The following is a 13,364-nucleotide window of genomic DNA, read 5'->3' as shown; positions in this document are numbered from 1 at the left end:
TTTCTCTCTCCTTCTCTTCTTTCCTCTTTCTCTCTCTCTCTTCCTCCTCTCTCTGTCTCTCCCTTTCCTTTTCAAGTTCTATCAGTCTTTCTCTCTCCTTCTCTTCTTTCCTCTTTCTCTCGCTCTCTTCCTCCTCTCTCTGTCGCTCCCTTTCCTTCTCAAGTTCAATCTGTCTTTCTCTCTCCTTCTCTTCTTTCCTCTTTCTCTCTCTCTCTTCTTTATCTCTCTGTCTCTCCCTATCCCTCTCCTCCTCTCTCTGTCGCTCCTTTTCCCTCTCAAGTTCAATCTGTCTTTCTCTCTCCTTCTCTTCTTTCCTCTTTCTCTCTCTCTCTTCTTTATCTCTCTGTCTCTCCCTATCCCTCTCCTCCTCTCTCTGTCGCTCCTTTTCCCTCTCAAGTTCTATCTGTCTTTCTCTCTCCTCTTCTTTCCTCTTTCTCTCTCTCTCTTCTTCATCTCTCTGTCTCTCCCTATCCCTTTCCTCCTCTCTCTGTCTCTGTCTCTTCATTTCCCTCTCCATTTCTTTTTGTCTTTTTCTTTCCTCCTCTTCTTCCCTCTTTCTCTCTTCTTCCTCTCTCTGTCTCTCCATTTCCCTCTCAAGTTCAATCTGTCTTTCTCTCTCCTCCTCTTCTTCCCTCTTTCTCTCTTCCTCCTCTCTCTGTCTCTCCCTATCCCTCTCCTCCTCTCTCTGTCTCTCCCTATCCCTCTCCTCTTGTCTCTGTCGCTCCATATCCCTCTCCTCCTTTCTCTGTCTCTTCATTTCCCTCTCCATTTCTCTTTGTCTTTTTCTCTCCTCCTCTTCTTCCCTCTTTCTCTCTTCCTCCTGTCTCTGTCTCTCCCTATCCCTCTCCTCCTCTCTCTGTCTCTTCATTTCCCTCTCCACTACTTTTTGTCTTTCTCTCTCCCTCTCATCTTCTGCCTGTCTCTCTTCTAGTTCTAGCTGTTTTAATTTATCCACTTCTGCAAGTTTTTCCTCCTCTTTCACCTTAGCCTCCATCTCTTTCCCTATTTGATCAACCACTAGCTCCTGTTTTTCCTCTCCATCTTCCTGTCCAAGAAGCATCCCTACTGTTTTGTAGAGTGGTACCACGTCCTCCTCCTTATCTCCCTCCTCTTCTTCCTCATCCTCCTCTTCATCATCCTCCTCCTCATCTTCTATCCCAGAATGTCCAGCGTGAAGTAGGGTGGAAGCCTTGTCCTCTCGAGGAGCTAACTGAACACTTTTGCTTGTCGCCAACGACCCCACAGTGGCAGTCAACACAGGGTGAACTCTGACAGGGAATGGTTGAGGGGCAACATCCACCCTCTGATTGGATGCCTGAACAGGAGGTGTGTCTGCTGCCCAGTCTTTGATCCGCTGTTTCACACCACCAGAACTGACTGCTTGTTTCATTGGATGAGGTACTTCCTCCCTATTGGTCAGAGCCTCTGGCCTCGAGGAGGAGTCCAGCAGCAGACTGATCCTCTGTTGTATGCTGCTCCCTTTCTTTTCTCCTTCCTCCTTCACCCCTTCTCCATCCCTCTCTTCCTTCAGTGGTGTTGAGTGCTTGAGTCTGCACTCCGGGTCAGACGGTGACCCTGGTGAATTAGTGACCTTCTCTTCCTCTTTCGCCCTGAGGACTGACACTTTGGGGACTGCAGTCTCTCTCATGGTCACCTGTTCCCGTTCCTGGTTAGCTGGTGGCTGTGAGGGGAGTGAGAGGCCGGCCAACTCAAACCTGGAGGTGAGCTCCATGGACAGCCGCTTCCTGCCTCCTCCCAAGTGGGCTGCCTGATCCTTCCCAGCATGGCGCCTGACGACCGCAGGGGTGGGCTCACTCACAGTGTTTTCAGACTGCGGTTGAAGAGGAGTTGAGGTGACTGATGGTGATGGTACAGCCTCAGTTCCTGTGGCGGAGTGGCCTGTATCAGAGGGACCATGTTCGTCCAGTTCAGATAGACTGACTTGATTTGCCTCTGAGGTTCCAGTTGGGTCAGATGTGGTACTAGCTGGTGGCTCAGATTTTGGGGTAGTAAGGGATGTGGAAAGAACAGTTTGGTTTTGTTCAGTAGTGTGGGTCGATTCGGTTTTGGGTGTTATGGCTGAAGGAACTTCGAGAGCATTGGTCAGTTCAGGTATCGTGGTGCTCTCTGCATCAAGTTTCACAACGCTGCTTGAGTCAGACACAGGGGCACTAATAGGCTGACAAGGCTCTGGTTTGCTGGAGGTAGTGGGCGTGGTCTGAGATTGCTGTGGAATGGTTGTGGGTGTCTTTGGGGCTAGGATGGAGCGGAATGTGTTGTTCCTCTGCAGTGAAAAGGGTTTGGGAATCAGGCAAGGTTTGGGGCCAAGCTCAGGCTTGACACCTACATCTCCTGCTTGGCCCACCTCACCAGAGGGCACGTCCACACGAGCTGCCATGCCCTCACTTCGTTCCTGAGAACAGAAAATAGTATGGAAAAGGGGAAGAGAGGATAGGGGAGTGGAGCAAAGGAGAGTGGTGGAGAGAAAGGGAGAGTTTGGCAGGAGAGGTGAAGGGACAGAAGTGGAGGGAGAGGGGAGGAAGAGGAGGAAGTGAGAAGAGAGGGGAGAAGAAGAAAGGCTATGTTAGGCTAATCATGCTACATGAAGCCAGGTATAAAACAAATCATTGGCTTTACTTCACATTAAGCTGTCACTCTGCTCTCTGTGAAAAAAACTTTCACCATAACATGTCACTTTCACATACTCTGGTGATACTCAGAGTTGAAAGCCAGTCGGTTTGGTTCTCTCAGGCCAAGCTAAAAGAGGCTGGTTGGGCTAGATTTTTACAGAGGAAAACGACCTCTGAAAAAGCTACAGTTGAAGTCGGAAGTTTACATACACTTAGGTTGGAATCATTAAAACTCATTTTTCAACCACTCCACAAATGTCTTGTTAACAAACTACAGTTTTGGCAAGTCGGTTAGGACATCTACTTTGTGCATGACACAAGTCATTTTTCCAACAAATGTTTACAGACAGATTATTTCAAAAGTTTACATACACTAAGTTGACTGTGCCTTTAAACAGCTTGGAAAATTCCAGGAAATGATATCATGGCTTTAGAAGCTTCTGATCGGCTAATTGACATCATTTGAGTAAATTGGAGGTGTACCTGTGGATGTACTTCAAGGCCTACCTTCAAACTCAGTGCCTCTTTGACTGACATCATAGGAAAATCAAAAGAAATCAGCCAAGACCTCAGAAAATAAATTGTAGACCTCCACAAGTCTGGTTCATCCTTGGGAGCAAACGCCTGAAAGGTACCACGTTCATCTGTACAAACAATAGTACACAAGTATAAACACCATGGGAACACACAGCCGTCATACCGCTCAGGAAGGAGATGTGTTCCCTCTCCTAGAGATGAACGTACTTTGGAGCGAAAAGTGCAAATCAATCCCAGAACAACAGCAAAGGACCCTGTGAAGACGCTGGAGGAAACAGGTACAAAAGTATCTATATCCACAGTAAAAATGAGTTCTATATCAACATAACCTGAAAGGCCGCTCAGCAATAAAGAAGCCACTGCTCCTAAACCGTCATAAAAAAACCAGACTATGGTTTGCAACTGCACATGGGGACAAAGATCGTACTTTTTGGAGAAATGTCCTCTGGTCTGATGAAACAAAAATATAAAGTTTTGGCCATAATGACTATCGTTATGTTTGGAGGAAAAAGGGGGAGGCTTGCAACCCGAAAAACACCATCCCAACCGTGAAGCACGGGGGTGACAGCATCATGTTGTGGGGGTTCTTTGCTGCAGGAGGGGCTGGTGCACTTCACAAAATAGATGGCATCATGAGGTAGGAAAATGATGTGGATATATTGAAGCATCATCTCAAGACATCAGCCAGGAAGTTAAAGCTTGGTCGCAAATGGGTCTTCCAAATGAACAATGACCCAAAGCATACTTCCAAAGTTGTGGCAAAATGGCATAAGGACAACAAAGTCAAGGTATTGGAGTGGCCATCACAACGCCCTGACCTCAATCCCATAGAAAATTTGTGGGCAGAACTGAAAAAGTGTGTGTGAGCAAGGAGGCCTACAAACCTGACTCAGTTACACTAGCTCTGTCAAGAGGAATGGGCCAAAATTCACCCAACTTATTGTGGGAAGCTTGTGGAAGGATGCCCAAAACGTGTGACCCAAGTTAAACAATTGAAAGGCAATGCTACAAAATACTAATTGAGTGTATGTAAACTTCTGACCTACTGGGAATGTGATGACAGAAATAAAAGCTGAAATAAATCATTCTCTCAACTATTATTCTGACATTTCACCTTCTTAAAATAAAGTGGTGATTCTAACTGACCTTAGACAGGGAATTTCTACTAGGATTAAAAGTCAGGAATTGTGAAAAACTGAGTTTAAATGTATTTGGCTAAGGTGTATGTAAACTGTACCTCTTATACCATAAGCTACCTCTTACACCGTAACTGTACAGTATTATTGTTTTGTCAGTGAAATAAATGTCATTGGACTGACAGTTGTTATGCCAAACTCTACATTATGCATAACAATTCACTTATTTTAGCGAGGGATTTGCAACCAAATACAAATCTTTAGCACTATATTCACTTAACCCTAAGACCCTCAGTTGCAAAAATGCAATGCTTCCTAAATTGCATCCTGTACAGGTCCTAAACGAAATAATTATTTCAAACACAGTGCATCTCCTTAGGCCCAGATGTATCTCTTAATCGTATTTGTGTGTGTCAGTGATTATTGTGGCATTGTTAGCCTCTGAAACATTAGAAACCACAAGGCGCTTCAGAGGGTGAAACGTGCAGCCGAACGCACCATTGGGTGCACACTGCCTGCCCTACAGGACACCTACAACACCAGGTGTCGCAGGATGGCCAAGAAGATCATCAGGGACCCCAGCCACCCAGCCATGTGCTGTTCACCCTTCAGACATGGGCAGTACAGGAGCATCATGGCAAAAACTGGAAAGCTGGCCAATAGTTTCTACCCTCAGACCATCAGGCTCTGATAGCCACCACTAGACAGATTTTCACTGAACCTTGCAATCACACCTGCAAACTTGTACATGTGACTATTAAAACTCTGAATCTGACACCTGTCCACTTGTCTGAGACCACACTGGTCCCCTACACAAGCATATGTAGTAAGCCATCCATGCAACTACGTGACTTGAAATATTTGTTCCTGTCTTCTTTAAGATGTAGTGATTATATATTTTAAAAATTATTGTGAAACACGCATTCTGAGTCAGATGTAGAGGTAGTTTTGTAAGTGTTGCAAATATGCAACATTGGGTTTATTAAAGGGTGGCCAAACTCAGGCATAGGACCACATTTGATAGACAAGTTAAAGAGATTGTATACCTTCTGAATTCTGCAAATATGGATAACCAAATACTTCAACATTAACTTTGATGTTCCTTCTAGATATTAAAATAACAAAAATGAAGATATATATTTTTTTATATAGTGGTTTATGAAGTCAGAATAATACCATTCACGGTCATTAATTTTATGGTAAAGACACGTTATCTTTCGAAGTTCAGCCAGAAAGTACAGCCAAATACAACTAAAAGTATGTATTTCAAAATAGTTGAGGCTTTAAAAAATATATGTTTATGATAGCACAATTCTAAAATATGGATTGGTCAAGATGATACATTTTGCTATTTCAGACAAAATAAGAATTAATTTCAGGTTTATATACCATGACACAATATTTTCTATCACCTGTCAATGATTTTGATCCATCAGAGGTCTATTAGAAGTATTTCTAGAGGGTAATATTTTTTTCCCTCATTTGAATCTATGTTTGGGTCTCACAGAGTTAAAGATGATTCATCTTATACTTATGATCACCTTTACAGGGACGATCTACAAAAAGTGAAGTTGTTTACCTTCAAATAAACAGTGACAGTTTTCCTTTGCCATGATATTCATGATTTAATCTCAAATCTAAATAGATGTTATCTCTGATTGATACTAGTATAGCTGATAGTGCCAAATCTCTATGCTATTATGACTTTTTTATTGAGATGTTTAAGGAAGCTGTTCAAATTCTAACCATTCTTGGATTGACACTAAAGAGTCAAGCCAGGTTGTTTGGTTGATTTGTGAGTGAAGTCATCTGATTTGAATGTAACAAAACACAAATGTGTCCCAGTTGCATGTCGCACATCCTGTCTGGTTTTTCCTGTCAGCTCTCAATGTAGTATAAACCAGTCCAACCACACTCCACTGCTCCATATATGAAGCACTTTAAAACCATCTGAGGAGCCCCAAGGTCTGACTGGGAGGCATAGGTGAATGTCCCAAATCCCACTGGGAAAAAACTGGTTCAATAAACATTGTTTCCATGTCATTTAAATAAATAAAAAATGTGGTGATGTTGAATCAATGTGGAACAATGTTTGGTTTTGCAAAAAGTCATCAATGTAAGAGATTTTCGTCATGTATTCACCCAACTTGCCACCTAAATCCAATGACATGGTGAAATGGTTTGTTGATTTCAAACTGAATTCACATTAGTTGACAACTCAACTAATTACAAATCAAAACTAGATGTTGAGCTGATGTCTTTGCCCAGTGGGACAGTACTCTAATTCCCTATAGAGTGCACTAGGCTACTTCTGACCAGAAAAGCACATTGTCCCCCTCTCTAGTCCCGTCATTATAGTACTGGCACTTAGGGCTCTCATCAAACTGGGTTTCCACTTTTAAGTACAGGATAAGGCTCTGTCACATAGTTAAATACGATCTAATGGGAAATGTTTGCAACATAGTCACTTCTTGTTGTAAACAAATGGTGACGGTCACCACTTTCAATCAAAAACTATTAGCCAATTCTGTTATTTGTCTTATCAATGATCTATTCCACCCCATATAATAGACCACAAAAAATACTGTGATACTTTTTGTATTCGCAATTCCAGAACACCTGCAACTGAGCTTCCACCAGTCTCAAATCGTTGTGTCTATGTTCGCAGTCAGTCCACCAAAGAAAATACACTCTACTTGCCAAGTCTATCCTTTGCAGACTTATATTTAAGACAGGTCTTTTTTTTCTACAGAACACATAACAAAGTATTGCGCCATGTTTGGTTGTTTGAAAAAGAAGCGATAAACAAAACTTATTTGACTGTAACCTTAGTTGGTATTAATAAGTGACCAATAAATAAATGCAGCACACAATGAACTCTCTGTCGTTGAACTCATGTAATCGTATATCTTCTTCGCCGCAGGTAGAGAGACCAAATAAATAGTCATGTTAAAACCAGCGCATATATATATATATATAAAAGTTAAAATAACTAAAGTCCTGGAATGACCTCCTGCGCTATCATGATTCCTGGCTTGTGAAATAGTTCAGTATACCTTTTCCTTGTTGTATATCCCTAGCCTATACCGACAAATTAAAAGCGTTTTATGATCAAATAGTCTACTAACGATAACGTAGCTGTTACTGGAGTGAACATATTGCTTTGATCAACTGACAACTCAGGTGTTTTATATGAATAGGCTTGAGACTTTACCTGTTATCTTTAGGATCTCCAGATTACGATATGTGTTGAACAGAGGCTGTTTGGTGAATTTGTCTCCGTCTCTCCCAAAGTCATTCAACACAGATCCCACACAAGAATACTATTGTGCCACAGCGAACGATAGTCCGCGACAGTCCCTAGAGCGGGTGTCCGGACAGATCTGTCCCTCCCACAGGTGCTGCGGCATGACTGACTGGACAAACAGGTTTGATATGAATTGAACAAGAGGCTAGAGAAATTGGTTATTTTTACAGTTCAAGAAGCTCAAAATTCCCCTGATTGTTGATGGTGATTTTGGTTTTGCCTAGTTTCTTGCGCCTCTGACCACAATTTGCTAGTAGGCTAGATAGCAGTAGGTAGTAGTTAGCTAGTTAGTAGTTGCAGTTTTGAAAGTCTAATTAGTAGGCCTATGCCTATAAAACATAGGATTGTGTTGACTAATAGGCTACAGCCTTAGATTTCCAGCTGAGATAAAACAGTAGGGGAGAGTGGGTAAATTGAGCAATTTTTTACATTCATCATGGGAAATATTGTATTATTTCTAACAAAGATATCTACATATATTTCTGGATGTTGTGTATCCCTGGAAATAATCAGAATTCATGGCCATTTCCTAGAAACAAGGGTGGCTCAGTTTAGCCATTTAGCTCAACCTACCCCATACTACAGTATCCTAAAACTCATAAAGCCGGCTCTTCCAGAATGAATGCGTATGAAAAGCAAGACATCTTAGATTGTGTTTAAAATATTGAGGGACTGTTAATCAGTGGGGTGTTAAAAAAAACAAGGGTTACATGTGGTTCGAATGCCTTTGCCCATCACATGCCTAAATCGAATTGTCCTTTCCAAATGTACTTTGCGCAAAAGTCCGAGTGTGCGTTTAAAAGCAAACAGGTGTAGCCTGTGCCATGTCTGGTCTGTGGTGCACATCCTGCCCCTAGCGGTATTTCTCTGAAAGTCCGTCTCGCCTCAACTTGCTCTCTGAACTGTTGTCATGGCAACTGTAAAGCGTGTGCTTACAAAAACAAGTGCTTGACCCATCGTCAGCGAGAAGCGGAGGTTCTTCGTTCGACATCTACGACGCCATCTTATTGCTTTGAGCGAGGTAGACCGAGACAAATAGACAAGGTTGTCATCATCACTGGTAATTATGAGCGGAGCTAAAGCTCGCATCGACCCGCCTGTTGCTGCTGAGAATGTCTCGATCACAGCGCACAGTTCCGCGGCTGCTGCGCGGGAGCGCAAGCCAGTTGGAGGGGTTCTGAAGAGACTCAAGTCTCGGCAAAGCCAGGTGGATAGTAGGCCCGTCACAGAAGATGATCTTCGAACACAAGTTGGCCACATCACCCCTGAAGAGGTCCTAAGATTGCGGGTTGCTACTCGGGGTAGGCTACATCTATTTTGTACATGATATTGGCAGTGGTTGGCTGTTAATACAAATGGGTAGCTAGCTACAGGTTCATTTACATACAGTGGAATTTACATAGCTACACTGGCGTTGAGTAAAACTGGGAAGCTATGCCTGTCTATTTACCTGAATAGCCTAGTTGCTATGACAAACATTGCTAGATGGGGCTCCTGAGTGGCGCAACGGTGTAAGGCACTCCATCTCAGTGCTAGATGCGTCACTTCAGACTCTGGTTCGATTCCAGGCTGAATCACAACTGGCCATGATTGGGTGGCATACAATTGTCCCAGCATTGTCTGGGTTCAGCAGGGTCGGCCCTCATTGTAAATAAGCATGTGTTCTTAAGTGACTTGCCCAAGTTAAATAAAAAATCACATATACTGAACGAAAATATAAACACAACATGTTGGTTTCATGAGCAGGAATAATCCCAGACATTTTCCATCAGCACAAAAATATTATTTCTCTCAAATTCTGTGCAGAAATTTGTTTACATCCCTGTTAGTGAGCATTTCTCCTTTGCCAAGATAATCCAGCCATGATCATTACACAGGTGCACCTTGTGCTGGGGAGAATAAAAGGCCACTCTAAAACATGCAGTTTTTTCACACAACACAGATGCCTCAAGTTTTGAGGAAGCGTGCAATTGGCATGCTGACTGCAGGAATGTCCACCAGAGCTGTTGCCAGATATCGGAATGTTCATTTCTCTACCATAAGCCACCTCCAATGTTGTTTTAGAGAATTTGGCAGTACGTCCAACTGGCCTCACAACTGCGAACCACGTGTAACCACGCCAGCCCAGTACCTCCACATCCGGCATCTTCACCTGCGGGATCATCTGAGGGGAGGGAAGGGGTGCTGAGGAGTATTTCTCTCTGTAATAAAGCCCTTTTGTTGGGAAAAAACTAATTCTGATTGGCTGGGCCTGGCTCCCCAGTGGCTGGGCCTGGCTCCCAAGTGGGTGGGCCTATGTCCACCCATGGCTGCACTCCTGCCCAGTCATGTGAAATCCATAGATTAGGGCCTAATGATTTTATTTAAACTATAACTCAGTAAAATTGTTGCATGTTGCTTTTATAGTTTTGCTCAGGAAAGAAAGAATAGATAGATAGATTTTACTGCCCTTTAAAATAGTATATATTTTAAGACAGCCACAGACCACCTCTACTGTCTCTCCATCCCAGGGTACCTGTGTAAACCAGAGGACAACATCTTCGACATAGATTTCATCCGCTTTAAAATCAGAGACTTGGAGACAGGGACTGTTTTGTTTGAAATTGCCAAACCACCTCATACGGGTACAGTTCATATTCCCTCTCAGTGTGTGTGTGTGTGTGTGTGTGTGTGTGTGTGTGTGTGTGTGTGTGTGTGTGTGTGTGTGTGTGTGTGTGTGTGTGTGTGTGTGTGTGTGTGTGTGTGTGTGTGTGTGTGTGTGTGTGTGTTACTATTGTAGTATGTCTGAGAAATACCCTGTATTTGTTATTGATCACCGTGCCATTGGTTTAAAAATATATCCTGTTTGTTGTTGTGTCTTTGACCTCAGAGGAAGATGAGGAGAATGGAGAGGGAGACATGAGTGCCGGACGTTTTGTATGCTACCAGTTCACCACTGCATTCCTACGACTGAGGACTGTGGGAGCCACGTGTGTTTACTCTCTCTCTCTCTCTCTCTCTCTCTCTCTCTCTCTCTCTCTCTCTCTCTCTCTCTCTCTCTCTCTCTCTCTCTCTCTCTCACACATACACACACAGTACTTATTGTATGTTGACACCTTTCTCTGTGTGTCAGAGTGGAGTTTACGCTTGGTAACCGCCCTCTGAACAGCTTCAGGATGATTGAAAGGCACTACTTCAGGGATCACCTCCTGAAGAGCTTTGACTTTGACTTCGGCTTCTGTATCCCAAACAGCCGCAACACCTGCGAACACATCTACGAGTTCCCTCAGCTGTCTGAGAGCTTGGGTGAGTGTCACATTCCATCCATCAATCAATGACCCCGTTTGAAGCACTTTGGTACAGTTTTTTTTTGTGTGAAAAGTGCTACATAAATATATAGTTTTGAGTAAATAAATAAAATGTGTACATTACATTTATGTGGAAATGCAATCATTTACTGAAGGACATGCACATCACCTTTAACTAGGCAAGTCAGTTAAGAACAAACTCTCATTTTCAATGACAGCCTAGGAACAGTGGGTTAACTGCCTTGTTCAGGGGTAGAACGACAGATTTGTACCTTGTCAGCTCAGGGATTTGATCTTGCAACCTTTCGGTTACTAAACCAGTGCTCTAACCACTAGGCTATGACAAACCTTGCTAGATGGGGCTATGGTTGGAGATAACATCAACAACAGAATAATATGTTCCATGTAATGATTATGTTCCCTTCCAGTTCATCAGATGGTGGAGCATCCCTACGAGACGAGATCGGACAGCTTCTACTTCGTAGACAACAGACTGGTCATGCACAACAAGGCAGACTACTCTTATAACGGGGGCAGGCGTTGAGTGTGTTATGTGCCTGTGTGTGTGCGTGTGTGTATGTTTGTGTGTGTGTTGTGCCAAAGCCTATACTCACACAAACAGACTCTCACCCAAGTGTTGAGTACTGTAAGTTAAACAAACTTTATTGTCATGGCATAGCTGTATGGGCTAGTATGGAAAAGTTTAAGAACAGCAGGACAGATCCACATTAGAGCCATATAGACTACTGGCAGTAGAATGGCAACATTCTGCCATATAGACTACTGGCAGTAGAATGGCAACATTCTGCCATATAGACTACTGGCAGTAGAATGGCAACATTCTGCCATATAGACTTCTGGCAGTAGTATGGCAACATTCTGCCATATAGACTTCTGGCAGTAGAATGGCAACATTCTGCCATATAGACTACTGGCAGTAGAATGGCAACATTCTGCCATATAGACTACTGGCAGTAGTATGGCAACATTCTGCCATATAGACTACTGGCAGTAGAATGGCAACATTCTGCCATATAGACTACTGGCAGTAGTATGGCAACATTCTGCCATATAGACTACTGGCAGTAGTATGGCAACATTCTGCCATATAGACTACTGGCAGTAGAATGGCAACATTCTGCCATATAGACTACTGGCAGTAGAATGGCAACATTCTGCCATATAGTGCTTTGTCTTTCTCCCACTAAAAAGGAAATGTGTCTCAGCTAACCAAGTGATTTATGTTAGTGTGTAAAAGGACAGTTAATGTACTGTTCACTCTTTGACTTTTAGGGGGAGTCATACTCATAAAGGACCAGACAATGCCCACATACATACAGACAGACAGGCAGACTGACAGGCAGACTGACAGGCAGATAGGCAGACAGACATAGAAACAATCTCCTTCCCTCTCCCTCTCTCTCTATTTCTCTCTCTCTGTCGTTACCTGCTGTTCCCACCCGCCACTCTAGATGTATTAATAAGAGAGGAAGGGGGAAGACACACACAAACCCACTCACACAAACACTCACTGTCAAACACACATGCCAGCTCACTCACATACAGTGCCTAGTGAAAGTCTACACACCCCTTGCTTGTCCCTGGCAGGGACTGGTGAGTTTGTCAGGATCAAAATAAATATGAAACAAGCAAATTCAAGGTAAAAAGTTAGAGGAAAACCAGCCTCAGCCTTCTGAATACCCTGGGATAGAGTTTTATTTTACAGCAAGACAATTACACCAATGTTAATGCCAAAGACACACCAGAATGGATTTCAAAGTGGTGTTGAGTGTTTCTGAATGGTCCAGTCTCAGTCCTAACTTAAATCTGATTGAAAATGAGAGACAATGTTTGAATATTGCTGTCCATCAATGATTCCTTACCAAATGTACTGAGCTTGAGCAATTTTGACAAAAACAATGGATATATGTTTCCCTAAGAGTTGTGCAAAGTTGGTAGAATCTTATTCAAAATTATTTACAGCTGTAATTGCTGCCAAAGTTGCTTCCACCAAATATTAACTATGGGGTCTGAAAACATCTTAATTCTTTTTTTTCTTTTTTTTTAGTTCTATACTTTTTCTTTCACTTTGAAAATGTGGAGCTTGTTGTGTATATCAGTAGGAAATAAAAACTAAATGTAATCTCTTTTTTAAATATTTATTTTGAAGGCAGAAAATGTGACAACGGTGCAAGGGGTGTATAGATTTTCACTAGGCACTGTACTTTCACCACACCCCCTCCCAGAGAGACCTACTGTAGCATGTCACCTGATTGTACTTGTACTTTCACCACACCCCCTCCCAGAGAGACCTACTGTAGCATGTCACCTGATTGTACTTGTACTTTCACCACACCCCCTCCCAGAGAGACCTACTGTAGCATGTCACCTGATTGTACTTGCATTCAAATTCAACTTTACTTTAAGTGCATCCAACATGCAGGTCCAATAACATACTTCACAAACA

The 13,364-nt window shown here is 42.9% G+C and overlaps 2 protein-coding genes across 2 annotated transcripts; one reads left to right on the top strand and one right to left on the bottom strand.

Moving 5' to 3' along the window:
* Positions 1–76: 76 nt before the first annotated feature.
* Positions 77–7,739, bottom strand: LOC106583307 (trichohyalin; the record flags this gene model as incomplete). Its single annotated transcript, XM_045705808.1, has 2 exons — positions 7,518–7,739; positions 77–2,413 (listed from the first exon to the last, which is right to left on the bottom strand). A coding segment is annotated over exon 2 (2,322 nt), but the record flags the coding sequence as incomplete, so codon positions are not given.
* Positions 7,740–8,631: 892 nt separating this feature from the next.
* On the top strand, positions 8,632–13,040 carry un119 (unc-119 homolog). Its single transcript, NM_001173954.1, has 5 exons — positions 8,632–8,911; positions 10,121–10,234; positions 10,480–10,579; positions 10,723–10,895; positions 11,326–13,040. Exons 1-5 carry the CDS (start codon positions 8,677–8,679, stop codon positions 11,439–11,441), a joined length of 738 nt encoding a protein of 245 aa, NP_001167425.1. The 5' UTR covers positions 8,632–8,676; the 3' UTR covers positions 11,442–13,040.
* Positions 13,041–13,364: the final 324 nt, after the last annotated feature.

The sequence above is a fragment of the Salmo salar genome, chromosome ssa22 (genome assembly GCF_905237065.1).
Source record: "Salmo salar chromosome ssa22, Ssal_v3.1, whole genome shotgun sequence".
In the NCBI taxonomy this organism is placed as follows: Eukaryota; Metazoa; Chordata; class Actinopteri; order Salmoniformes; family Salmonidae; genus Salmo; species Salmo salar.
This window is presented reverse-complemented; position numbering and strand designations above follow the sequence as displayed.

What these genes read in the sequence shown, in the direction of transcription:
- un119 (NM_001173954.1), top strand. Translation starts at nt 8,677, where the DNA reads ATGAGCGGAGCTAAAGCTCGCATCGACCCGCCTGTTGCTGCTGAGAAT. An exon ending in ATTGCGGGTTGCTACTCGGG is followed by an intron (nt 8,912 to 10,120) that starts GTAGGCTACATC and finishes TCTCCATCCCAG; the next exon opens with GGTACCTGTGTAAACCAGAG. An exon ending in CTGAGGACTGTGGGAGCCAC is followed by an intron (nt 10,580 to 10,722) that starts GTGTGTTTACTC and finishes TCTGTGTGTCAG; the next exon opens with AGTGGAGTTTACGCTTGGTA.